Source organism: Coregonus clupeaformis, unplaced genomic scaffold (genome assembly GCF_020615455.1).
Source record: "Coregonus clupeaformis isolate EN_2021a unplaced genomic scaffold, ASM2061545v1 scaf0016, whole genome shotgun sequence".
NCBI classification, from domain to species: Eukaryota; Metazoa; Chordata; class Actinopteri; order Salmoniformes; family Salmonidae; genus Coregonus; species Coregonus clupeaformis.
The window spans coordinates 1,302,680-1,329,756 of NW_025533471.1; the positions used below are offsets into that span (position 1 = coordinate 1,302,680).

Consider the following 27,077-nt stretch of genomic DNA (forward strand, 5'->3'; position numbering starts at 1 on the left):
TCACTCTGACAGAGCTCCAGAGTTCCTCTGTGGAGATGGGAGAACCTTCCAGAAGGACAACCATCTCTGCAGCACTCCACCAATCAGGCCTTTATGGTAGAGTGGCCAGACGGAAGCCACTTCTCAGTAAAAGGCACATGACAGCCCACTTGGAGTTTGCCAAAAGGCACCTAAAGGACTCTCAGACCATGAGAAACAAGATTCTCTGGTCTGATGAAACCAAGATTGAACTCTTTGCCCTGAATGTCAAGCGTCACTTCTGGAGGAAACCTGGCACCATCCCTACGGTGAAGCATGGTGGTGACAGCATCATGCTGTGGGGATGTCTTTCACCTGCAGTTTCTGGGAGACTAGTCAGGATCAAGGGAAAGATCAACGGAGCAAACTATAGAGATATCCTTGATGAAAACCTGCTCCAGAGCGCTCAGGACCTCAGACTGGGGGCGAAGGTTCACCTTCCAACAGGACAACGACCCTAAGTACACAGCCAAGACAACGTAGGAGTGGCTTCGGGACAAGTTTCTGAATGTCCTTGAGTGGCCCAGCCAGAGCCCGTACTTGAACCCGATCGAACATCTCTGGAGAGACCTGAAAATAGCTGTGCAGCGACGCTCCCCATCCAACCTGACAGAGCTTGAGAGGATCTGCAGAGAAGAATGGGAGAAAAGTACAGGTGTGCCAAGCTTGTAGCGTCATACCCAAGAAGACTCAAGGTTGTGATCGCTGCCAAAGGTGCAAAGCTGTCATCAAAGCAAAAGGTGGCTACTTTGAACACTTTTTTGGTTACTACATGATTCCATATGTGTTATTTCATAGTTTTGATGTCTTCACTATTATTCTACAATGTAAGAAATAATAAAAATAAAGAAAAACCCGGGAATGAGTAGGTGTTCTAAAACTTTTGACCAGTAGAGTGTGTGTGTGTGTGTGTGTGTGTGTGTGTGTGTGTGTATACACACACACACACACGCGCGCACACAGAGTGCACAAAACATTAGGAACACCTGCTTTTTCCATGACATAGACTGACCAGGTGAATACAGGTGAAAGCTATGATCCCTTATTGATGTCACCTGTTAAATCCACTTCAATCAGTGTAGATGAAGGGGAGAAGATGGGTTAAATAAGGAGTTTTAAGCCTTGAGACATGGATTGTTTATGTGTGCCATGCAGAGGGTGAATGGGCAAGACAAAAGATTTAAGTGCCTTTGAATGGGGTATGGTAGTTGGTGGCAGGCGCACCATTTTCAGTGTGTCAAGAACTGCAACGCTGTTTTTCTCAACAGTTTCCCGTGTGTATCAAGAATGGTCCACCACCCAAAGGACATTCAGCCAACTTGACACAACTGTGGGAAGCATTGGAGTCAACATGGGCCAGCATCCCTGTGGAATGCTTTCAACACCTTGTAGAGTCCATGCCCGGACGAATTGAGGGCAAAAGGGGGTGCAACTGAATATTAGGAAGGTGTTCCTAATGTTTTGTACACTCTGTATATATACCAACATTGATCATCAAGTGTTTCTCTCTATCATGTTCTGGCTTTGCATTATTATCTCTCTCTCTCTCTCTCTCTCTCTCTCTCTGTCTCTCTCTCTCTCTCTCTCTCTGTCTCTCTCTGTCTCTCTCTCTCTCTCTCTCTCTCTCTCTCTCTCTCTCTGTCTCTGTCTCTGTCTCTGTCTCTGTCTCTGTCTCTGTCTCTGTCTCTGTCTCTGTCTCTGTCTCTGTCTCTGTCTCTGTCTCTGTCTCTGTCTCTGTCTCTGTCTCTGTCTCTGTCTCTGTCTCTGTCTCTCTCTCTCTCTCTCTCTCTCTCTCTCTCTCTCTCTCTCTCTCTCTCTCTCTCTCTCTCTCTCTCTCTCTCTCTCTCTCTCTCTCTCTCTCTCTCTCTCTCTCTGTCTCTGTCTCTGTCTCTGTCTCTGTCTCTGTCTCTGTCTCTGTCTCTGTCTCTGTCTCTGTCTCTGTCTCTCTCTCTCTCTCTCTCTGTCTCTCTCTCTCTCTGTCTCTCTCTGTCTCTCTCTGTCTCTCTCTGTCTCTCTCTGTCTCACTCACTCACTCACTCACTCACTCACTGTGTTTTAATTTGTCTGTCTTGTTTTTGTCTTTCCCGTCCCTCTCTATTCCAGACTCTCAGAGGTCCGGAGCCCCCCAGTCGGACAGCCCCAGTCGGGTCCTCAATCAGGTCCTGGCCGTGCTGAGGGGCCAGGTGTTCATTGGGACCGTTGGCGCCCTCCTGTGGTGCATCCTGGTGGTGACGGCCGTCTGCCTGTATCGCCGCCACACCCGGCCTGGCGACCACCTGGGACAATGCCATATCAAGGCTAAAGGTCTGTCTGGGCAGGAAGTGGGGGCTAGCTTATATGTTGTATCTTTAGCATAGTATTAGCTTGGCATAGGATATTTGGAGCATGGATATGTCATGCTACGCTAATCCACTGTGCCATTATGGGTACATAATTACCGTTAGCAACTAATCAGGTTTTTTATTTAACTAAAACGAGAGGTTCTGGCTATTTGATGTGTAACTAGAGGTTTCACCCTCATAGGGTTGTATTGTAGCGGGCATGCTGTTAATTCCATATGTTGATTTGGACTCATCATTCAAGGTCAAATGCTATATGATAAATTATATCAAGGACTCTTTAGCGTTGTAGTGTTGAATGACCGAATTAACATGACCATCTCCAGTGTTCCTGTATAAGGTGTGTTCCCTCATTGGGAAATCAACAAGACTATAAAATGACTATGACTCTGGGTTTTGCAGGTTTGTACAGGTTGGCCAGTGAGGACCTCATCATAAAACACAGGTAGGTGGAAGACAAACAGTGTGGCTCATTGACAATGTCACTACCTTTTTGTTTTGTTAAACACAGAATGGACAAAACATTAGGAACACTCTTTCCCTGACATAGACTGACCAGGTGAATCCATGTGAAAGCTATATATCCCTTATTGATGTCACTTGTTAAATCCACTTCAATCATTGTAGATGAAGGGGAGGAGACAGGTTAAATCAGGATTATTTAAGCCTTGAGACAATTGAGACATGGATTGTGTTTGTGTGCCATTCAGAGGGTGAATGGGCAAGACAAAGATTTAAGTGCCTTTGAGCGGGGTATGGTAGCAGGTGCCAGGCGCAGCTGTTTGAGTGTGTCAAGAACTGCAACACTGCTGGGTTTTTTACGCTCAACAGTTTCCTGTGTATCAAGAATGGTCCACCACCCAAAGGACATCCAGACAACTTGACAACTGTGGGAAGCATTGGCGTCAACATGGGCCAGCATCCCTGTGGAACGCTTTTGACACCTTGTAGAGCCCATGCCTCAACAAATTGAGGCTGTTCTGAGGGCAAAAAGGGGTGCAACTCAATATTAGGAAGGTATTCCTAATGTTTTGTACACTCGGTGTATGCTCATGTGTAATATGATCTGATCCACTGTATGTGTCTCCTAGTTTTACCATTTTAACCATACCCATTACATGAGATTGATTGATTGACTGACTGGCTGGGCTCCCTGCCTGTGCCATTAAACCCCTACAACTCATCCAGAACGCTGCAGCCCGTCTGGTGTTCAACCTTCCCAAGTTCTCTCACGTCACCCCGCTCCTCCGCACACTCCACTGGCTTCCAGTTGAAGCTCGCATCTGCTACAAGACAATGGTGCTTGCCTACGGAGCTGTGAGGGGAACGGCACATCCGTACCTTCAGGCTCTGATCAGTCCATACACCCAAACAAGGGCATTGCGTTCATCCACCTCTGGCCTGCTGGCCCCCCTACCTCTGCGGAAGCACAGTTCCCGCTCAGCCCAGTCAAAACTGTTCGTTGCTCTGGCACCCCAATGGTGGAACAAGCTCCCTCACGACGCCAGGACAGCGGAGTCACTCACCACCTTCCGGAGACACTTGAAACCCCACCTCTTTAAGGAATACCTGGGATAGGATAAAGTAATCCTTCTACCCCCCCTTACCCCACCCCCCAAAAAATATATAATAATAATAATAATAATAATAATAATAATAATAATAATAATAATAATAATTGTAAAGTGGTTGTCCCACTGGCTATCATAAGGTGAATGCACCAATTTGTAAGTCGCTCTGGATAAGAGCGTCTGCTAAATGACGAAAATGTAAAATGTAATGGCTGACTGACTGACTGTGATTGATTGATTGATCTGTGTCTCTGCAGAATGGCAGCCCCAGACTCTCCGTGGATCTCGGGTGTGTGGAGACCGGCCCAGAGTGACGAGAAGTACCAGGGACTGTGGGCTCAGAGCCAGGAGAACCCCGGCTTCAGGAAGACCAGTGAGTTCTGCTTTAAAGCTAGCCTAAAATCAGTTCCTCCTACCGCAGTTCTTAATGTGACCAGTATGAGCTGGATAACAAAGACTGGTCCTGGACCAGTTGATAATGCAACTCAATAGCTCTGGTGGCTAACATTGCTTTTTAGGTCTGAGGCTATTCATCATGGAAGCAACTACGTCTGCTATTCATCATGTAAGCTCAGTACCTCTGCTACGTAAACAATACACTTGATCCATTCTGCCTCAGAATTTCTCCAATCTTAGATCGATAGATATAATTTATTTGACAACTTAAAAATACAATTCCAGCCTCACAAGTGGATGCATAGCATTTAACATTCACACAAGTGGAAACAAGCATTTTAAAATCCACACAAGTGGATGCACAACATTTAACATCATCATGTGGAACAAATAGTGGTCCTCTTCTTATTCCCAGTGTTGCCCATCACAGCCAAGAAGGACCCCGGCTCTCTGGACGCGGCTGTCCCCATTGTGCCCGACAACTGCGGTGTCTACGGGGCGTTTTACGTGGACCTGATGGGTAACAGCCTCAAGACCTTCAACAGCCCTGCCCGATGCCCCAAGCGGCCCCACTGCCACACCTCCTCCTCCTCGCAGCACGGCGCAGAGACGGTGCGCATCTCCCAGCCCACCACAGTTGTCAAGACCACGCTGGTCCAGGATGGCCAGGCATTGCCATGGAAACAGGCCTTGCCCTCGCAGCCCAAGATGGGCGTGCTCAAGGAGTCGTGGGAAAATAATTACAAGCGAGGTGATTGTCAATATGGTGTCCTCCTTGCATGGTTTTGATGTCCTTGCTATTGGTGAACGTTGATCTGTAGTTACTTTTGAGTCACAGACATTGTCTCCTTTCCCAGATTGCCATGCGGTGAGCAGCGCCCCCTTGGTGTCGTCCAGGAGCCAGGCGCTGGCTGTGAGGGGAGTGCCTTACGAACAGAGGCTCAGCCACCTCACACCAGGTACTGTACTGTACTGTCATCTTATACCACTCAGACCATGAAGGATTTTAATGCTCAGGAACAATTAACCAGCGCATTCACTGCCCCCCAGGGTGTTTAGGGCGGCAGGTAGCTTAGTGTATAAGAGCGTTGTGCCAGTAACCGAAAGGTCGCTGGTTCTAATCCCCGAGCCGACTAGGTGAAAAATCTGTCGATGTCCCCTTGAGCAAGGTACTTAATCCTAATTGCTCCTGTAAGTCGCTCTGGATAAGACCGTCTGCTAAATGACTAAAAATGTAAATGTAAAAATGTTTACCTTTTTGTTCTACCCCTTATTGATCTAATCAAGGGCTTCGTGATTAGTTATCTTAAATATGGTGTGTTAGTGCTGGGCTAGAACAAATATGTGCACCCCTGGGGGTTTCCCCAGGAATGGATGGTATAGACAGTGGTGGAAAAAGTACCCAATTGTCATACTTAAGTAAAAGTAAAGATACCTTAATAGAAAATGACTCAAGTAAAAGTGAAAGTCACCCAGTAAAATCGTACTTGAGTAAAAGTCTAAAAGTATTTGGTTTTAAATATACTTAAGTATCAAAAGTAAATGTAATTGCTAAAATATACTTAAGTTTCAAAAGTAAAAGTATAAATAATTTCAAATTCCTTATATTAAGCAAACCAGACAGGACCATTTTCTTGTTTTTTAAATTTACGGATAGCCAGGGGCACTCTCCAACACTCACACTGTTTAGTGAGTCCGCCAGATCAGAGGCAATAGGGATGAACAGGGATGTTATCTTGATAAGTGTGTGAATTAGACCTGCTAAGCATTCAAAATGTAACAAGTATTTTTGTGTGTCAGGGAAAATGTATGGAGTAAAAAGTACATAATTTTCTTTAGGAATGTAGTGAAGTAAAATTTGTCATAAATATAAATAGTATAGTAAAGTACAGCTACCCAAAAAAACTACTAAGTAGTACTTTCAAGTATTTTTACACCACTGGGTACAGACCCACTGTCCTTGACAATATTGTTTTTGTTGTTGTTGTGTTGACCTTGGTGCCTGTGTGTATTTTTCCTCCAGGTGGGCACTCTGAGTGCTTCAAGCCCCTGGCGTCGCCCCGCTTCCTGCACTACTCTGCCTCACTGCACCTGGTAGACATGCTGCCCCCTCTGCCCATAGACGACACCGCTGACACACACAGCCTCACCTCAGAGGAAGGGTGAGGAACTTCCTGTTGAATACTTCCTGACACCAATTTATCTGTAGCTTCTCCCATTCCCCACTCTCTAATGAGCCACTGCGCTCCACTTCCCTCCATTTCCTTGGCCATTATAGTAAAACCCTATGGCCTGAAGTGGTTTCCTGTCTACTGCTGGAGAAAATGATTGTACTTCCTCCCTGCTCTTAGCCATGATGACAGGGCCTTGACACGGCTCAGAGAACGGCAACCAACACCCAGCCATCAAATGCCAATTTACTTGCCCATGAATGACATGTAACCACAGTTTAAACAAAGGAAACTGCTCAATTCTAGTTATGGTATGACTATTCTCCTGCAAGGAATACCACTTTTGTTAGAAAGAAAATTGGAATATCTTGTAATTATAGTACATTTAGGCAACTAAGCGTGACGAACGTACGGAGACAGATCCACTGTCCACCTCCCCGATTTCGTCGTGGGGGACAATAATATTAGCTGCTGTATTATCAAGCTAATATTTTGGCTTAAAGGCCCACTCTGTGATATAGCCATTTTGTTAATTAATTAATGATACAGCAATTGATTCTTGAAGAATATCACTTATAAATGTCTCATGAATTTATTTTTCATTATTGGAAATGACCATCTGACCCTTTTTTATCACATCTAGGTCCAGCAGGTCCACTAAGCTGACAGTAGATGTCAGGTCTCTCCAGTCTGTGTGTGCTGCGTCTGGTCACCGTGGCCCCCCCACCAACACTAACACCAACACCACTGGCTGCCCCTCCTACAGCTGCCTGTCCACTGCCTCCTACTGCATGTCATTGGACGAGGAACAGGACGCAACGATGACCTCACAGGATGTCACCCAGTACCTGGAGCGCAGCCCCAAGGCCGAGAAACACATGTAGGGTTGCCATGGAAACCTAGGGGTGGCGACTAGGGAAGGGCGAGAGGGTTACTGTCAGAGTCTACTACGTCGATTGATAAGGGCTTTTAAACTTAGACAACCAAAAATGTTGTCAGTAATATTTAATCTTTGACTTGTAATAATTGTGTTATTTTACTACAGTATTGCTTTACAGGTGTCAGTGTTGTTAGTTTTTACTTTATTCACCTCTTACCATACCTAACTTCCTGTTTCCAGCACCACGTTGGAGAATCCTCCCGCCTCCTCCCTGTCCCGTCCCTTTACTCCCACTCCCACCCTGGGCTATATCAATGGGCCCCTCCCCTCCGACCAACTGGAGGACGGGATGACTGACGAACAGGAGCCAATGGGCTTCCGACGGGCCCGGTTTCAGAGCACGCCCTCGTCGCTCTGCAGCGAATGGGAGGGTTCGCTGTTGAACGGCTGGGGCTCGGTGTCAGAGGGCAACATGGCGAACAGCACCCGCACCAGCCTCAGCTCGTCGGATGTCTCATTCATGAACGACGCCAACTTTGCCCGGGTGCTTGCCACAGTGGCCGCCGAGTCCATGAGTGGAGCCTCCTTCTCAGGCAAGAATACTGGATAAACATGATTAAAACGTTAATGATAGGTCCTCTGCATGTTTTAATATGGTTGCACAAATGTAGCCAATCATCATACTTTAGACAGGTTATTCAAATAGGTTATTCCTTGAGATTGAGATGTCTTCCACCAACTGGCACTAGATGGTGCACTATTACAAGACGATCCTTAAATGGTGCCTTGAAGTCAGATTTACATCAGACATTCAATGTGATTCCACTAGCCTCTATAGTTTGGTCATCATATATCTGGATGGATGTGTCAGGCTACATCAGGGTTAGGTATTATTCATGAATTTAACATTGTCCATAGTATTTAACAAAGAACAAACATTTTACAACTCATAAATGGAATTACAGTGTATTCCCTCGAGTAGCGGGTAGTGAAATGGAATTGACCACACAATCAGGTGTCACCAGTTTTCATTTGTGTAGCTTATTGGCATGCTCTGTATCCATTGGGGATGTAGCCTAACCTAGATTTAAGCAGTGCTCTTGTATTCGAGGATGCATAGATGTGGGAATTGTCAGTGCTTGTGTGGCCCCTGAAACTGACCTATGGGACATATAGATGTGATTGAGGTGAGAGTGTATCTCACAGACACACACAGTGTAAAGAGAGAAAGTGTGTGTGTGTGTGTGTTTAAATGTGTGTGTGCAGATGCTCAAGTGTGTGTGTGTCCGTGCGTGCGTGTGTTGGGCAGGGGTTAACTCAGGATTTAGGGGTGGCAATGGGTGATTACTTAAGACCTCTCAGCAAATTAAAGGACTGTCACTTGATCAATCACTCTGTCCTTTTTCCAAATGTGCAGACGGCCGATTCAACTTTACTCGATTTGCCCAATTGTAAACAAATAAAAAACTAACAAAAAAAACTAGATGCCCGTGCATTAATTTAGTTAACATAATTTAAAAATCCCCATCAAAATCTGTCTAAGCTAGAGATATCAGTTTTTTTGTATGCTGCGTCTCAATCCACTGCATCTGCCTATGTCGGCCTTCAGGATCTGCGGTGGAAGGTGGCAGAGCTACAGCGCTGTTTGTCAGACCAGGAGATATCCTGAAAATTGGTCTCACGAAAACATCTGTAGCATCCAAACGGTTGGGGCTACAAACTATTATGACACCAAACACGATGGTGTTCTCCGTTTTGCTCTACGACCCCCACAAGTGTCACGGGACTTGTCTGATGGTAACCTGGTACCAGTTTTAAAAAAGGAATGGAAATATGGAAGTAGTTTTGTGCCATAATATATATTTCCTTAGATTTCTTATATCTCCTAGATATAGGACATGCATTTCAAAACCTTATTCCTTATGATGTGTTTTGTTGTCTGTTTTGCCATATACAGTATCTCACAAAAGTGAGCACACCCCTCACATTTTTGTAAATATTTGAGTATATCTTTTCATGTGACAACACTGAAGAAATGACACTTTGCTACAATGTAAAGTAGTGAGTGTACAGCTTGTATAACAGTGTAAATTTGCTGTCCCCTCAAAATAAAACAACACACAGCCATTAATGTCTAAACCGCTGGCAACAAAAGTGAGTACACCCCTAAGTGAAAATGTCCAAATTGGGCCCAAAGTGTCAATATTTTGTGTGGCCACCATCATTTTCCAGCACTGCCTTAACCCTCTTGGGCATGGAGTTCACCAGAGCTTCACAGGTTGCCACTGGAGTCCTCTTCCACTCCTCCATGACGACATCATGGAGCTGGTGGATGTTAGAGACCTTGCACTCCTCCACCTTCCGTTTGAGGATGCCCCACAGATGCTCAATAGGGTTTAGGTCTGGAGACATGCTTGGCCAGTCCATCACCTTTACCCTCAGCTTCTTTAGCAAGGCAGTGGACGTCTTGGAGGTGTGTTTGGGGTCGTTATCATGTTGGAATACTGCCCTGCGGCCCAGTCTCTGAAGGGAGGGGATCATGCTCTGCTTCAGTATGTCACAGTACATGTTGGCATTCATGGTTCCCTCAATGAACTGTAGCTCCCCAGTGCCGGCAGCACTCATGCAGCCCCAGACCATGACACTCCCACCACCATGCTTGACTGTAGGCAAGACACACTTGTCTTTGTACTCCTCACCTGGTTGCCGCCAAACACGCTTGACACCATCTGAACCAAATAAATGTGTCTTGGTCTCATTAGACCACAGGACATGGTTCCAGTAATCCATGTCCTTAGTCTTCAGCAAACTGTTTGCGTGCTTTCTTGTGCATCATCTTTAGAAGAGGCTTCCTTCTGGGATGACAGCCATGCAGATCAATTTGATGCAGTGTGCGGCGTATGGTCTGAGCACTGACAGGTTGACCCCCCACCCCTTCAACCTCTGCAGCAATGCTGGCAGCACTCATACGTCTAAATACGTTCCCAAATACAACCTCTGGATATGACGCTGAGCACGTGCACTCAACTTCTTTGGTTGACCATGGCGAGGCCTGTTCTGAGTGGAACCTGTCCTGTTAAACCGCTGTATGGTCTTGGCCATCGTGCTGCAGCTCCGTTTCAGGGTCTTGGCAATCTTCTTATAGCCCAGGCCATCTTTATGTAGAGCAACAATTCTTTTTTTCAGAGAGTTCTTTGCCATGAGGTGCCATGTTGAACTTCCAGTGACCAGTATGAGGGAGTGTGAGAGCGATGACACCAAATTTAACACACCTGCTCCCCATTCACACCTGAGACCTTTTAACACTAACGAGTCACATGACACCGGGGAGGGAAAATGGCTAATTGGGCCCAATTTGGACATTTTCACTTAGGGGTGTACTCACTTTTGTTGCCAGCGGTTTAGACATTAATGGCTGTGTGTTTAGTTATTTTGAGGGGACAGCAAATTTACACTGTTATACAAGCTGTACACTCACTACTTTACATTGTAGCAAAGTGTCATTTCTTCAGTGTTGTCACATGAAAAGATACACTCAAATATTTAGAAAAATGTGAGGGGTGTACTCACTTTTGTGAGATACTGTATGAATGTGTTATTCAATGCGCCCAATTCTGATATTTATTTTCACTAATTGGTCTTTTGACCAATCAGATCAGCGCAAAAAAATACCAATTAGTGGAAAAGTATCGAAATTGGGCTGCCTGTGTAAACGCAGCCATATTTGTTTATTATTCCTCTCTAATCAGGGACAAATTTAGACCTGGGACACCAGGGCTGCATTTACACAGGCAGCCCAATTCTGACCTTTTTTCAATATATTGTTATTTTGACCAATCACATCAGATATTTTTGAGAGCTGATCTGGTTGGTCAAAAGACTGGACTGTCTGTGTAAAGCAGCCCAGGTGGATGCAATTCATTGTCAGGTAGAACAGAAAACCAGCAGGCTCCGGATCTCGTAGGGTAATATTTGGATAACCCTGCCCTATATAGTGCACTACTTTTGATCAGGGCTCATAGGGCTCTGGTTGAAAGTAGTGTACTATGTAGGTCAGGGTTCTCCGACTGGCGGCCTGCGGGTGGTTTTATTTGTCCCCCCAAGTTATCTGAGCAAAAAATAAATACAAAATGCATTTTATTGATTTTTTACATTTTTGGACATAAGACTGTAAAAACACCAGGAAATCAGCTCCAAGTGATTTAAATTTGGGAAATCTGTACCCAAGCATTCCCATGCATAATAGAAAGACACATGATCGTATACAAAAGTAAGCACGGTTTGAAATGATTATGTTTTAGTCAAATATTATATCTGTTTGGGCTTCTTGCGCTCAATTTGCAGTCTACTCATTATTTGTAATTATGTTTCGGCCCCCCGACCATCCGCTTAAGAAAAATTCGGCCCGCGGCTGAGTATAGTTGATGATCCCTGATGTAGGGAATAGGGTGTCATTTAGGACAAATTCATTTTCCTCTTTAATTACTGGCCAAGGGGACACTTCATTGGCAGGGGGATCATTCATCTCTTTTTTTTACTGTTGATATGGTACAAAGAGGCAATCTCTGGCACTGTAAAAATGTGTCCCTTCTCTTACATCTCTTATCATGACGTCAGTTGTCGTATCATATCTCTCTGTGTCATGATGTCAATTGTCATATATCTCTTTGTATCATGGTGTCATATATCTAATGTATTTTGTAATATACAGTATTTCTCTATCATGGTGTCATGTATCTGTGTGTGTGTTAACTCTAGTTTTGTTCTCCTGTCTCCTCTCCAGACTTCTCTCCCCCGGCGTCGCCCCTCAGTGCCCTGTTCCCTCCAGCTCGAGGGGAAGGAGGGGACTGTTTCGGGGAGCTGGACCCCATGCCCATTTGGGACTGGAGCACAGCTTGGGTGGAGGAGATGGAGGCGCAGTACCGTGCCCAGTACCCCTCCCAGGCAGCAGCAACCCCCGCATGCGACACCTGGGGGCGTTGCCGTGATGACCTTCACCATGACAACCGCCGAGCCACCGAAGGGAGTAGGGGCAAATGACAAGGGGGGGTGAGGACGACCCCACAGCGATGATCCGTTTGATTATGATGATTTTTGGTCAAATCCATTTCAATGCCAAGACATTAATTGAATTTACTCTTGATTTGTTAAGTACGAAAGCATGAGAAAAAACTATTACATTTCGACATGGGTTTCATTGATGATTTTTTAAGTGGTCTTTTTCTGTGAGTGCTTTACAAGTCATCAGTAGAAGTGTAACTGGGGTTGAAATGACCATTCAATGTCTCCTGTCCAGACCACTATTGGGTAACCTGAACTAGGTTTCCCACAATACCTCAGGGCATGGAAATAGAATTCCTAGAATGGACATCTTCTATGGTGTCTCTATGGTGTGTCCTCTGTTTTGTGTTCTCCATATGACCTGGTTTGGGCTTTCCAAGAGTTGAACCGCAGCCTCAAAACAACTAAAAAAATGTTTCCGTCAAAATTCTGTCAAGTCATGTCATAGGTTGTTCCAAAACAAATATTTGGAGAGTGTTATGCTTTTAGTGGCACTGCTACTCTACTACAGCGCTATTTTTGTCTTCCAGAATCTTCCAAGCCTGGTTAAAACAGACTGAATGCACAATGGTGAGCGCAGCGTTCAGTTGGGTTTAATATTAATTACAGCATATTGAAAACGGCAGGAGCGAATTTGTACATACCATTGACTGATCATTTATTTGCAATAGAATGTAAATATATGCGACAGATTTTATTTAATGAACCATGAACACTGTGACTTTCCAACCCATTTTCTGCCTCTTTTCTTTTCATCATACTTTGTTCACACAAGACAGTATTATAACGTTTTTTATTATTATTAAATGTGCTTTTGTCTCTATTTTTTTTTATGAGCACTAAACATTTGTTGTTTGACTAGAATTTGGAAGATTTAGTTATGTTCTGTTTCAGATTTTGTTTAATTTCTCTTCCTTTTAACATGAAACTTAACATTGAGGCCTGAATCATCAACTTCAGATGTGTGTGCATGACTAAACTTTTTCGCAAATCTCCCTTTGACATCAATGCATGACTTGTGTAAATGTCCTATGTGTCTGAAGTTAGGATTTGGCCCTATGTACCTGCTGAAATGTGTACGTTGAGCAATAAGTAGAATATGTTTTTCACATGCTGTAAAGGTCTGGACTAATATGTCTCACCTGAGATGAGGAATAATTATTCCTTTTATATAAATGTTCATGCATTACTTAATAATATTATTTGAAGCTTAACTAACCCAATGTCTTCTATTGTGGCCTTATTGATAATAAAACATAAGTCTCAGTCTGGTAAATTCTTAGTCATGAATGCTAAAGTAGCAGTGGCTATTAGCCTAGGTACCTTTCCTGAGTGTTTCATCCTTGTCTTGCCAAACTTGCCCATTGTTTGGTAAGACAACCACCATTTTCCTAAAGCAAAAACAGACCAAGCTAAATTATTGATATTTTGAGACTACTAATCTCATTCTGTGGCTCAGGATGATCTCCTGATAATTTTTTGATACCAACTCGTATCTAACTCCAATTACAGTGGGGGAAAAAAGTATTTAGTCAGCCACCAATTGTGCAAGTTCTCCCACTTAAAAAGATGAGAGAGGCCTGTAATTTTCATCATAGGTACACGTCAACTATGACAGACAAAATGAAAAAAAAAAAATCCTGAAAATCACATTGTAGGATTTTTTTATGAATTTATTTGCAAATTATGGTGGAAAATAAGTATTTGGTCAATAACAAAAGTTTCTCAATACTTTGTTATATACCCTTTGTTGGCAATGACACAGGTCAAACGTTTTCTGTAAGTCTTCACAAGGTTTTCACACACTGTTGCTGGTATTTTGGCCCATTCCTCCATGCAGATCTCCTCTAGAGCAGTGATGTTTTGGGGCTGTCACTGGGCAACACGGATTTTCAACTCCCCTCCAAAGATTTTCTATGGGGTTGAGATCTGGAGACTGGCTAGGCCACTCCAGGACCTTGAAATGCTTCTTACGAAGCCACTCCTTCGTTGCCCAGGCGGTGTGTTTGGGATCATTGTCATGCTGAAAGACCCAGCCACGTTTCATCTTCAATGCCCTTGCTGATGGAAGGAGGTTTTCACTCAAAATCTCACGATACATGGCCCCATTCATTCTTTCCTTTACACGGATCAGTCGTCCTGGTCCCTTTGCAGAAAAACAGCCCCAAAGCATGATGTTTCCACCCCCATGCTTCACAGTAGGTATGGTGTTCTTTGGATGCAACTCAGCATTCTTTGTCCTCCAAACACGACGAGTTGAGTTTTTACCAAAAGGTTCTATATTGGTTTCATCTGACCATATGACATTCTCCCAATCCTCTTCTGGATCATCCAAATGCACTCTAGCAAACTTCAGACGGGCCTGGACATGTACTGGCTTAAGCAGGGGGACACGTCTGGCACTGCAGGATTTGAGTCCCTGGCGGCGTAGTGTGTTACTGATGGTAGGCTTTGTTACTTTGGTCCCAGCTCTCTGCAGGTCATTCACTAGGTCCCCCGTGTGGTTCTGGAATTTTTGCTCACCGTTCTTGTGATCATTTTGACCCCACGGGGTGAGATCTTGCGTGGAGCCCCAGATCGAGGGAGATTATCAGTGGTCTTGTATGTCTTCCATTTCCTAATAATTGCTCCCACAGTTGATTTCTTCAAACCAAGCTGCTTACCTATTGCAGATTCAGTCTTCCCAGCCTGGTGCAGGTCTACAATTTTGTTTCTGGTGTCCTTTGACAGCTCTTTGGTCTTGGCCATAGTGGAGTTTGGAGTGTGACTGTTTGAGGTTGTGGACAGGTGTCTTTTATACTGATAACAAGTTCAAACAGGTGCCATTAATACAGGTAACGAGTGGAGGACAGAGGAGCCTCTTAAAGAAGAAGTTACAGGTCTGTGAGAGCCAGAAATCTTGCTTGTTTGTAGGTGACCAAATACTTATTTTCCACCATAATTTGCAAATAAATTCATTAAAAATCCTACAATGTGACTTTCTGGAGAAAAAAAATCTCAATTTGTCTGTCATAGTTGACGTGTACCTATGCTGAAAATTACAGGCCTCTCTCATATTTTTAAGTGGGAGAACTTGCACAATTGGTGGCTGACTAAATACTTTTTTCCCCCACTTTATCTTGTTCAATGCTAATGTGACACTAAACCTTTTTTAATGAAATGTAATATCCTGTGGCACTTTCAAAGATTCTGTCCTTGTAGAGGATGAACAACAACAGGAAAACCTGTTCAAATCTTATATAATCATAGAAAATCATCTTAAAACGAAAGGAAAAGATAATCTCTTGATGTATCTAGCATTTTGCCCACTCTGGTCTCGGATCACTGCTGATCGCTCTGTATTGCCTTTGCTCACATTTGGTCAACTGTGTGTGTGTGTGTGTGTGTGTGTCTGTGCGTGTGTGTGTGCATGTATGTACGTGCAGATATGTGTCTGTAAATGTTAGTTTGGTCAATGGCTTCCTTGGCCAGAGGTTACTCCATTAGTTTGTATTGAGTTGTTACATAGTGTTAATCCCCATTTGCCACTACTACAAACAAACAGACAAAAATGACATTACACAACAGTGTCCTCATCTTGCCTCGTACATGTAGGCTACACATCCAGAAGGATAAGCCCTTATCTCACAGTGCTCACTCCCCTACGGCCATATGCTCAACATGAAAAGCCACCACCAGCCCCCACTCCATACAAACACACACACATACACATGCATGAAAACACAATGAATGCTCTGTGTACACACACTCACACACACAAGCATGCAAACACACATACACTCACACTACATCCCCCTACACACACAATTAGTACCAGAGGGATCTGTATCACTGCGTTAGACCCGCGCCAAGATGGCAGCTTTTTATAGCCTGCCTGTAATCCACTGACCCACATTGGCCTGGAGAGAGAACACAGAAACAGAAACTATGCCCCAATGTCTGCCACCAAGCAGACCTGGGTTCAAATTCTATTTTAAATCTTTCAAATACTTTGTTTGCTTTAGCCTGCCTGAGTGACAAATGTGTGAGGATTACACTTGGGAGTATTCTATTGCTTCCCTTGCGGCTCAATCAAACACCGCTTGAAATGATTTAAAATAGTATTTGAACCCAGGTCTGCTTTCATTCCTTTTTTTCACCCACTTTCCTCCTGTTTTTTATTTTAAATGTTAGCTGCCATTTCACCAGTGGGATTATGCATTTTGGTCGCTGCTATCTCAAGGGAATAGAACTTGCTTTTAATTAGAGATAAGTAATTCAATGCTTCCTCCTGTCTTTGGACTGGGTTGGCCATTTAGATATGACTAGATTGTTGGACAATAATATTAAGAGGCTCTGCTTTTGCAGAATTTATGGCGAGCCATTTTCTTACATTCTACCTCTCTGGACAGGCAATGCTGCTTAACTGAACAGCGTTTTTGTGGGATTCCTTGATTTCAAAGCACGCCCAGAACCATCTGGGCAGAGGTTAAATTGCAATTAAAAGTTGCACACTGGACAGTGACAATTATTTAATTAACTGGAAATCAATGTGGCACACATGGACAATCCATATCCACTCTGCCATGTATGTCAATACGATTTAAGTTACCAGCTTACCCCCTTCACACACACTTCCACATCCACGTACAGACACACAAACTGTGAGCGTTCGAGAGGATCACTTTTGTCAAGTCAGTGACTTATTGAGTGAAAAATTGTCTGACTTGCACCTACAGTTGAAGTCGGAAGTTTACATACAGTGAGGGAAAAAAGTATTTGATCCCCCTGCTGATTTTGTACGTTTCCCCACTGACAAAGAAATGATCAGTCTATAATTTTAATGGTAGGTTTATTTGATCAATGAGAGACAGAATAACAACAAAAAATCCAGAAAAACGCATGTCAAAAATTTTATAAATTGATTTGCATTTTAATAATAATAAATAATGAATTAGTATTTGACCCCCTCTCAATCAGAAAGATTTCTGGCTCCCAGGTGTCTTTTATACAGGTAACGAGCTGAGATTAGGAGCACACTCTTAAAGGGAGTGTTCCTAATCTCAGCTTGTTAACTGTATAAAAGACACCTGTCCACAAAAGCAATCAATCAATTAGATTCCAAACTCTCCACCATGGCCAAGACCAAAGAGCTCTCCAAGGATGTCAGGGACAAGATTGTAGACCTACACAAGGCTAGAATGGGCTACAAGACCATCGCCAAGCAGCTTGGTGAGAAGGTGACAACAGTTGGTGCGATTATTCGCAAATGGAAGAAACACAAAATAACTGTCAATCTCCCTCGGCCTGGGGCTCCATGCAAGATCTCACCTCGTGGAGTTGCAATGATCATGAGAACGGTGAGGAATCAGCCCAGAACTACACGGGAGGATCTTGTCAATGATCTCAAGGCAGCTGGGACCATAGCCACCAAGAAAACAATTGGTAACACACTACGCCGTGAAGGACTGAAATCCTGCAGCGCCCGCAAGGTCCCCCTGCTCAAGAAAGCACATGTACAGGCCCGTCTGAAGTTTGCCAATGAACATCTGAATGTGGTCAGATGAGACCAAAATCGAGCTCTTTGGCATCAACTCAACTTGCCGTGTTTGGAGGAGGAGGAATGCTGCCTATGACCCCAAGAACACCATCCCCACCGTCAAACATGGAGGTGGAAACATTATGCTTTGGGGGTGTTTTTCTGCTAAGGGGACAGGACAACTTCACTGCATCAAAGGGACGATGGACGGGGCCATGTACTGTCAAATCTTGGGTGAGAACCTCCTTCCCTCAGCCAGGGCATTGAAAATGGGTCGTGGATGGGTATTCCAGCATGACAATGACCCAAAACACACGGCGAAGGCAACAAAGGAGTGGCTCAAGAAGAAGCACATTAAGGTCCTGGTGTGGCCTAGCCAGTCTCCAGACCTTAATCCCATAGAAAATCTGTGGCGGGAGCTGAAGGTTCGAGTTGCCAAACGTCAGCCTCGAAACCTAAATGACTTGGAGAAGATCTGCAAAAAGGAGTGGGACAAAATCCCTCCTGAGATGTGTGCAAACTTGGTGGCCAACTACAAGAAACGTCTCACCTCTGTGATTGCCAACAAGGGTTTTGCCACCGAGTACTAAGTCATGTTTTGCAGAGGGGTCAAATACTTATTTCCCTCATTAAAATGCAAATCAATTTATAACATTTTTGACATGTATTTTTCTATATTTTGTTGTCTCTCACTGTTCAAATAAACCTACCATTAAAATTATAGACTGATCATGTCTTTGTCAGTGGGCAAATGTACAAAATCAGCAGGGGATCAAATACTTTTTTATAGGCCGCCTATGTGATAATATGAGGCACATATTCAGATTAACTTCACCGTACAGAACAAGTTTGTAAAGGAAAACAATCTTCCTACCTTAGTTTTCAAAACCACCCACAATTACTCTCCCAATGTCAAGTCCATTTAACGATTAGCCTCCTTCTAAGGCTGTTCGCAAGATTGCCTGTAAAGTCTATTTTTTCATTTTGAGTGTTAACTATAACCTTGGCGTCCTCTTTAGCCTTGTCTACAATGCTTGCTGCCACCAAATGCGCCTTGGTTCGAGCATGTTCAAAAGCCTTTTTTCAGAGGGCTCTTTGTTGTTGTTTTTATGTCAGAGGCAGAGGATGTTACTGTACATTCCACCCACTCTTTTGCTAGCTAGTTTAATCCCTCCAGTCATTTCTAGACCCAAGCTCCCTACCCTTTTGCAAGTTGTACAGCCCAGCTTTGAATTCTGCATGACAAGCCCTTGGTTATACGTTTGCTTGTTCTTGAACTGCAAATTGCACCTGCTCTGAGCACTTCGTCAGTGGATGCACTGTCACCCCCCCCAGCTCCCCGTCTGACTCGCTAGTAGGCCTACTAGCTAGTGGAGGTGCCAGTGGTGATGCTGAACTGGCGGGATTAGCAGTGCTGCTAGCTAAGGCATTGCCATCAGGAACAGTTTGCCCTTCACTCCTCTCCTCTGGCACTGACAGTTCTCTGGCTCGTTCTGAGTTCGATTCACCATCTTTCTCTGGATTTCTGGACTTGAAAAATGTAATCAAACTCAATTGATTTTTCTTATCCATATTTATTTGGCTGTCCCACGTTTCAAATTCAGTAGGGAGAAGACTAGCCTAGGCTACGTGACGTGATTACGTAGGGACCTCTTCACTTGCTGACAACCGCTACCAAGACCTGTGTCAAGATCAGTTACTTACCCCACCGGCCCTCCCCATGACCTCTATGTACAAATAAGAGAGCAGGTCTGGAATTAGTGTGGCAGGATAGGATGATTACACAGAAGGATCACCACGCTTTTACATAATGGTCTTTCTGGGGGGCGGGAGAAATGACGAGGCAACTTGATTTAACTCTGATCGCTTTTATTAGAATGTTTACAGTGTGAACAGTGAAACAATTAATAAATCATGCAGCAAAAAGGACCGGATCCAATGAACAAAGTCAAATCTGAGAGGTGCCGGATCCGGCTCAAATTAAGCACTGTTGGCAATTCTTGTGCTAGCCATTGGACGTGACGCAACGCGAGAGCAACACGGAAAGTATAGCAGCTTTCATTGATTTCAAAGGAAGCTTTCCCTCAATGGCTGATGGCTGATGGCAATGCTGGACGCCCGATGGGTGTAGTGTAGCAGGGCCATAAGCATGATGGGATGTTAAATGCTTATTTAACTCAGGAACCACACCTGTGTGGAAGCACCTGCTTTCAAAATACGTTGTATCCCTCATTCACTCAAGTGTTTCCATTATTTTGGCAGTTACCTGTATATACATACATATGATTTCAGTTTGTGCTTGTGATATAGGGGTTGAAGCAGTTTATTTCGACATTCTAAAGAAAAACTTTTATAAACAATGGCAACTGCCATGTTGAGCTGACCTTGCTGTTGGGAAACCACATTAGTGTCTGACTTTCGGCTGTCGCAGATGCACCTCCCCCGTCTTCACTCTTTGACTTTCCTCTACAGTCGATTGCTTTTGTCTTTTCACTCAAACGTGCTCAGTCACTCTCTCTCTCTCTCTCTCTCTCTCTCTCTCTCTCTCTCTCTCTCTCTCTCTCTCTCTCTCTCTCTATCTATCTCTTTCTCTCTCTCTCTTTCTCGTCTCTCACTCACATCACTGGAGGCTCCTCAGAGGAGGAAGGGAGGACCATCCTCCTCAGTGAATTTCATAAAAATGTAAATTGTAAAACATTAAAAAACGTTATCAATTTTAGATAAAACTATACTAAATAAAATCACGTCACCAAATAACTGATAAAAACAAACTATTTGCAAAGAAGTAGCCTCAACAGCACTCTGTAGGGTAACACCATGGTGTAGCCGGAGGACAGCTAGCTTCCGTACTCCTCTGGGTACATTGACTTCAATACAAAACCTAGGAGGCTCATGGTTCTCACCCCCTTCCATAGACTTACACAGTAATTATGACAACTTCTGGAGGACGTCCTCCAGCCTATCAGAGCTCTTGCAGCATGAACTGACATGTTGTCCACCCAATCAAAGGATAAGATAATTAATCTAGTACTACTGAAAGCATAAATTACAGCTAGCTAGCTCTGCAGTTTATAAAATGTGGTGAGTAGCTGAGTAGCTGACTCAAAGAGAGAGAAAGACAATAGTTCAACAGTTTTCAACAAATACATTTCTTCCAAAATGAAGGAGAAGCAAGAGAGAAATAGAGAGAGAGAGATTTTGTCATTTATTTTCACTTTCAGTTTCACTTACTGTCAAATGCAGCTAGCTAGTTTAGCCTACTGAAACACCCTGCTCAAACAGAGGGATGCTTTGTTAGCTAGCTGGTTATGACTTTCCAACACAACACTGGAACTCTTCCAAGTCAAGGTAAGCTTTTGGTATTACTAATGTATTGTCACCGGGGCCCGCCAGTGTAACCGCTTACTGACTAACTTTTCTGCATGGGGGTTTACTAATGCGTTAGCTAATAGAACTATGCTGACTATGACGTTACTTTAGCTAATATGGTGACAAAGATGTAGGCTGTGAGTAGTGGTTTGGCTTGGAAAGGTTTTTTCGCCTGGTCACATACGGGAAGAGAATGAATACAATGTGGCTGTTATGAGAGTGAACTGTGTTGACACGTGATCAGGGGTGTATTCATTCCGCCGATTCTGTTGAAAAATATTTCTTAAACAGAAGCAAACGGAACAAAACGGGGATAAACATATCTGAATTTGTCCAATAGAAACTCTTGTTTGCAACTGTTGGACTAATGATTACACCCTTTATCAGCTAGATGCAAGCAAGAGTGTGCAAGGCGGTATTGAATGTCACTGCCTGTCTGTCACCTCAAATTTGTCTCTCGACCTGTGTGCACCTAAGTTGTAAACTTTCATAGGCTAGGTTGTAGCAATCTCATGATGGGTATAGGGAACATTTGAGTATCATATAGTAGCCTAAACCTATCACTGTTACATTGAACTGGGTGAATGGAATATGAATGACAGTCATCCAAAATGCTGTAATAGAAGTAAGGCCATGCTCATGAAAAAAAATCATCCTCCCATCTTTAAATGGCACTGACTACCACTGACTCACATGCTCTGTCTCTCTCTCACTCACATGCTCTCTCTCTATATATCTCACTCACATGCTCTCTCTCTATATATCTCACTCACATACTCTCTCTCTCTCTCTCTCTTACTCACACTCACACATACTCTCAGTGCTGCGTGCTGGTGTCATATTGGGTGTGTTTGGCTTTGGTTGGTGGTGTTTCCTGTGCATTGTGTGATCAGAGCCTATAGTGGATTGGTCAGACCCCCATGGGAGCCTGCCTTCTTTTGGCCCTCTGTGACCCAGATCTGGTCTGGACCAGATTAGACGGAAGGGACCCTCCATCTTCCTCCTTTTCTCTTCTGTTCTGTTCTGTTCTCATTTTCTCTTTTCTTCTCCCTTTCTCTTCTATTCTCTTCTCCTTTTCTCTTCTCTTCTACTATTCTCATCTCTTCTCGTTTACATTCATACATACGTCCAGTTTTCATATGCTATGTTATGACTTAACACCTTGCTCCACAGTCTCACAGTTTTCAAAGACAGTCAAACCTACCTATCTATATTAAAGGTTGACTTTGGGCAAAAACACAAAAATAACATTTAAACATTAGAAATCAGCAACGCACCATCATACCAGGTCATTTAATGCTTAAAAACTAAAAAAATTGATGAATAAGATATTTGGCTACAGAAGTGCCATTTCTTACCGATCGCTACAGCTTCCGTCCAAAATCAAATCCTGTGAAATTACGTCATCACATACTGGAGGAGTTACTGGCTAGCTAAAGTGGCTAGCTTAGCTAATGAACTAGCTTCATTGGTCGCGGCGCACATGACCAGAATTCACATCAACAAACAACCAAAGGCACACCCTGTTTGAAAATTGAGAAAGAGGCAGTTGGACCGTTTTTTTGTTCCCAATGTTGACCTTTAACTCTGCTCGCATATCCTCTTGACTGCATACGGCTTTGTTTGCGACCCCTTTTGCATATAAAACGTCTTCCCAAAAGACAAAAGCATCCATCTCTTCTCGGCTGTGCCATTAACATGGAAATTGGAATGTGACATTTTGGACAGGACAGGGATTTCAATGACCCACTTCACCCCATCCACAACTCCCCATCCTCCTCCTGATCCCTCCATCTCCCTCTCTTTCTCAGACTATTACCTCTCTTTCTTTAGTGGGCGTTTCTAGCCTGGCACTGGCCTAATGAATGAGCAGGATGATTTATGGCAAGAGGGGAGAAAGGGAGCGAGGGGGGGGGGGGGGATATGGGAGTTTGGTATTTTTGGTATTGTATTAGGATCCCCATTAACTGTTGCAAAAGCAACAACTACTCTTCCTGGGGTCCACACAAAACATGAAACATGACACAATACAGAACATTAATAGACAAGAACAGCTCAAGGACAGAACTACATAAACAATTTTTAAAGGCACACATAGCCTGCATATCAATACATACACACAAACTATCTAGGTCAAAGAAGGGGGTAAGGGGTCTTCCAGGATGCCCATGAGGGTGGGAGGTAAGTGGGGTGAGGTTTGATGGTGTTGAGAGGGCCTGTGAGCTAGTATGTCAGCATATCCTGTACTCTGGCTGCTAAAATTCTCGACCGTTGCTATTCGAACTTCCGGGATGCTTATAAGGCCCTCCCCCGCCCTCCTTTCGGTAAATCTGACCAAGACTACATTTTGCTCCTCCCTTTCTATAGGCAGAAACCCAAACAGGAAGTACCTGTGTTAAGGACTATTCAACACTGGTCTGACCAATCGGAATCCACGCTTCAAGATTGTTTTGAACACGTGGACTGGAATATGTTCCGGGTAGCTTTAGACGAATACACTGAAACGGTGACTGAGTTTATCAGGAAGTGTATAGGAGATGTTGTGCCCACTGTTACTATTAAAACCTACCCTAACCAGAAACCGTGGATGGATGGCAGCATTTGCACAAAACTGAAAGCGCGAACCACCGCATTTAACCATGGCAAGGTGACTGGGAATATGGCAGAATACAAACAGTGTAGCTATTCACACGACAGGCAAAATGTCAGTATAGAGACAAAGTGGAGTCGCATTTCAACGGCTCAGACACGAGACATATGTGGCAGGGTCTACAGACAATCACAGACTACAAAAGGAAAACCAGCCACGTCTCCGACACCAACATCTTGCTTCCAGACAAGCTAAACACCTTCTTCGCCTGCTTTGAGGATAACACAGTGCCACCGACGCGGCCCACTACCAAGAACTGTGGGCTCTCCTTCTCCGTGGCCGACGTAAGACATTTAAGCATGTTAACCCCCTCAAGAGCATATTCAATCTCTCCCTATCCCAGTCTGCTGTCCACACATGCTTCAAGATGGCCACCATTGTTCCTGTACCCAAGAAAGCAAAGGTAACTGAACTAAATGATTATCGCCCCGCAGCACTCACCTCTGTCATCATGAAGTGCTTTGAGAGACTAGTCAAGGATCATATCACCTCTACCTTACCTGTCACCCTAAACCCACTTCAATTTGCTTACCGCCCCAATAGATCCACAGACGATGCAATCGCCATCACACTGCACACTGCCCTATCCCATCTGGACAAGAGGAATACCTATGTAAGAATGCTGTTAATTGACTATAGCTCAGCACTCAACACCATAGTACTCTCCAAACTCATCATTAAGCTTGAGGCCCTGGGTCTGAACCCCGCCCTGTGCAACTGGGTCCAGGACTTCCTCACGGGCCGCCACAAGGTGGTGAAGGTAGGAAACAACACCTCCACTTTGCTGATCCTCAAAACAGGGGCCCCACAAGGGTGTGTGCTCAGCCCCCTCCTACACTCCCTGTTCACCCATAACTGCGTGGCCAAGCACGCCTCCAACTCAATCATCAAGTTTGCAGACGACACAACAGCATTAGGCTTGATTACCAACAATGACGAGACAGCCTACAGGGAGGTGGTGAGGGCTCTGGGAGTGTGGTGCCAGGAAAATAACCTCTCACTCAACGTCAACAAAACAAAGGAGATGATCGTGGACTTCAGGAAACAGCAGAGGGTGCACCCTCCTATCCACATTGACGGGACCGCAGTGGAGAAGGTGGAACGCTTCAAGTTCCTTGGCGTACACATCACTGACAAACTGAAATGGTCCATCAACGCAGACAGTGTGGTGAAGAAGGAGCAACAGAGACTCTTCAACATCAAGAGGCTAAAGAAATGTGGCTTGGAACCTAAAACCCTCACAAACCTTTACAGATGCACAATTGTGAGCATCCTGTCGGGCTGTATCACCGCCTGGTACGGCAACTGCACCGCCCGCAATCGCAGGGCTCTCCAGAGAGTGGTGCGGTCTGCCGAATGCATTACCGTGGGCAAACTAACTGCCCTCCAGGACACCTACAGTGCCCGATGTCACAGGAAGGCAAAAAAGATCATCAAGGACATCAACCACCCGAGCCACTGCCTGTTCACCCCACTATCATCCAGAAGGCGAGGTCAGTACAGGTGCATCAAAGCTGGGACTGAGTGACTGAAAAACAGCTTCTATCTCAAGGCCATCAGACTGTTAAATAGCCATCACTAGCACATTAGAGGCTGTTGCTGCCTATAGAAATCACTGGCCACTTTAAGAAATGGAACACTAGGCACTTTAATAATGTTTAAATATCTTGCTCATCTCATATCTTACTCATCTCATATGTATATACTGTATTCTATAATATTCTACTGTATCTTAATCCATGCCACTCTGTAATTGCTGATCCATATATGTATATATTCTTAATTCCATTCCTTACTTAGATTTGTGTGTATTGGGTATATGTTGTGAAATTGTTAGGTATTACTTCTAAGATATTACTGCACTGTTGGAGCTAGAAGCACAAGCATTTCGCTACACCTGCAATACCATCTGCTACACACGTGTATGTGAAAAATAAAATGTGATTTGATTTTTTATTTGTGGATGTGGTGTTTAGGTGTACATGAACATCGCTACGCTAAGGTAGAAGTACTTTTATATCAGTCGTACATCATTGTTTTGTGTTGTCTCTGTCGAGCTCAGCTATATTAGGTATATGAGTTGGTCTGAATGTGTTAATTCGGAGGCACGTGTATAATATTTTATTTGTGACCAGACTTACATAGTAGTGCATCCTGATTAACTACACAGGAATGCATTGGAGCTCCACAGGACGTAGTTCCATCCCCACTCCCTTTTGAATTTCTCCTTGATCCAGCTAGACCCAAAACACTGTCAACTCTGCAACATGCCTTGTTGTTCAAGTGCACAACAGTAGGCTACAGTACAGTACAAAGAAAACCCATCATGTCTTTTTTAAGTTCACTGCTGGGGCACAATGACAGTAGCACTAGCAGGACACTTTATGGCGTGTGTGTGTGTGTGTGTGTGTGTGTGTGTGTGTGTGTGTGTGTGTGTGTGTGTGTGTGTGTGTGTGTGTGTGTGTGTGTGTGTGTGTGTGTGTGCGCGCGCGCACATAAGGCACCTCGGGTTGTGTATGATGTCTCAGGTGGGCAGAGGAGAGTGTGTTTTTTTTCCCACTCTCTGAACTCTAGGCAAAGGCCCCTCACATTGGCAATTTCATGCTTCTCCGTGCAGAGCCAACCAGGTGGAATGTACTGTGAATAGTCAGAGGCTTCAGGAGGAAAATAATGAAAACATGACTTCATCTAAGCTTTTACACTTTCACTCCACCTAACAGTTCTCCCCCAAACCAAAAGTTTGTCAGATGTTTTCAAAGTTACCTAAAGTTGAGTGTAAATTCTACATAATCTGTTGTGTAGATCCAGCTTTCTGCAGTAGGAGAAATCTTTGGATCTTGGTGCCAAATCTTCCTATAAATTTGGATTTGGTTTTATTATAGTTGTACACTGTAAACATGTATTAGTATACATTCTTATGAAACACTTTTAAGGTCAACTGCCCCTTGGAACCAACTTGTATGGTTTTAAACGGCCTATGTGGCATCAATATAAGTCAGAAACATAAATTCTAGTGTCAAAATTGACTACAAAGTGTAAATAGGATAATTTTGCTCATAAAGTCAGTCTCTATTTTGTGAGTTCGTCACAATTTACTGGAGGGT

At 44.0% G+C, this 27,077-nt stretch overlaps 1 protein-coding gene across 3 annotated transcripts in view; it reads left to right on the top strand.

Annotated features, from left to right (window-relative positions):
- LOC121573944 (roundabout homolog 1-like) overlaps window positions 1-13,703 on the top strand; it is a 42,239-nt gene extending 28,536 nt beyond the window's left edge. For 2 of the 3 annotated variants that reach the window (XM_041886358.1, XM_041886361.2), the window contains exons 11-19: window positions 2,122-2,322; window positions 2,760-2,802; window positions 4,186-4,301; window positions 4,740-5,075; window positions 5,182-5,283; window positions 6,348-6,486; window positions 7,139-7,375; window positions 7,616-7,968; window positions 12,159-13,703. In XM_041886358.1, coding sequence (XP_041742292.1) covers window positions 2,122-2,322; window positions 2,760-2,802; window positions 4,186-4,301; window positions 4,740-5,075; window positions 5,182-5,283; window positions 6,348-6,486; window positions 7,139-7,375; window positions 7,616-7,968; window positions 12,159-12,415 — 1,784 coding nt within the window. In that variant the 3' untranslated portion in view covers window positions 12,416-13,703. The remainder of the gene's footprint in view (window positions 1-2,121; window positions 2,323-2,759; window positions 2,803-4,185; window positions 4,302-4,739; window positions 5,076-5,181; window positions 5,284-6,347; window positions 6,487-7,138; window positions 7,376-7,615; window positions 7,969-12,158) is intronic. The other variant, XM_041886359.2, reaches the window with a different exon arrangement.
- The last annotated feature ends 13,374 nt before the right edge of the window (window positions 13,704-27,077 follow it).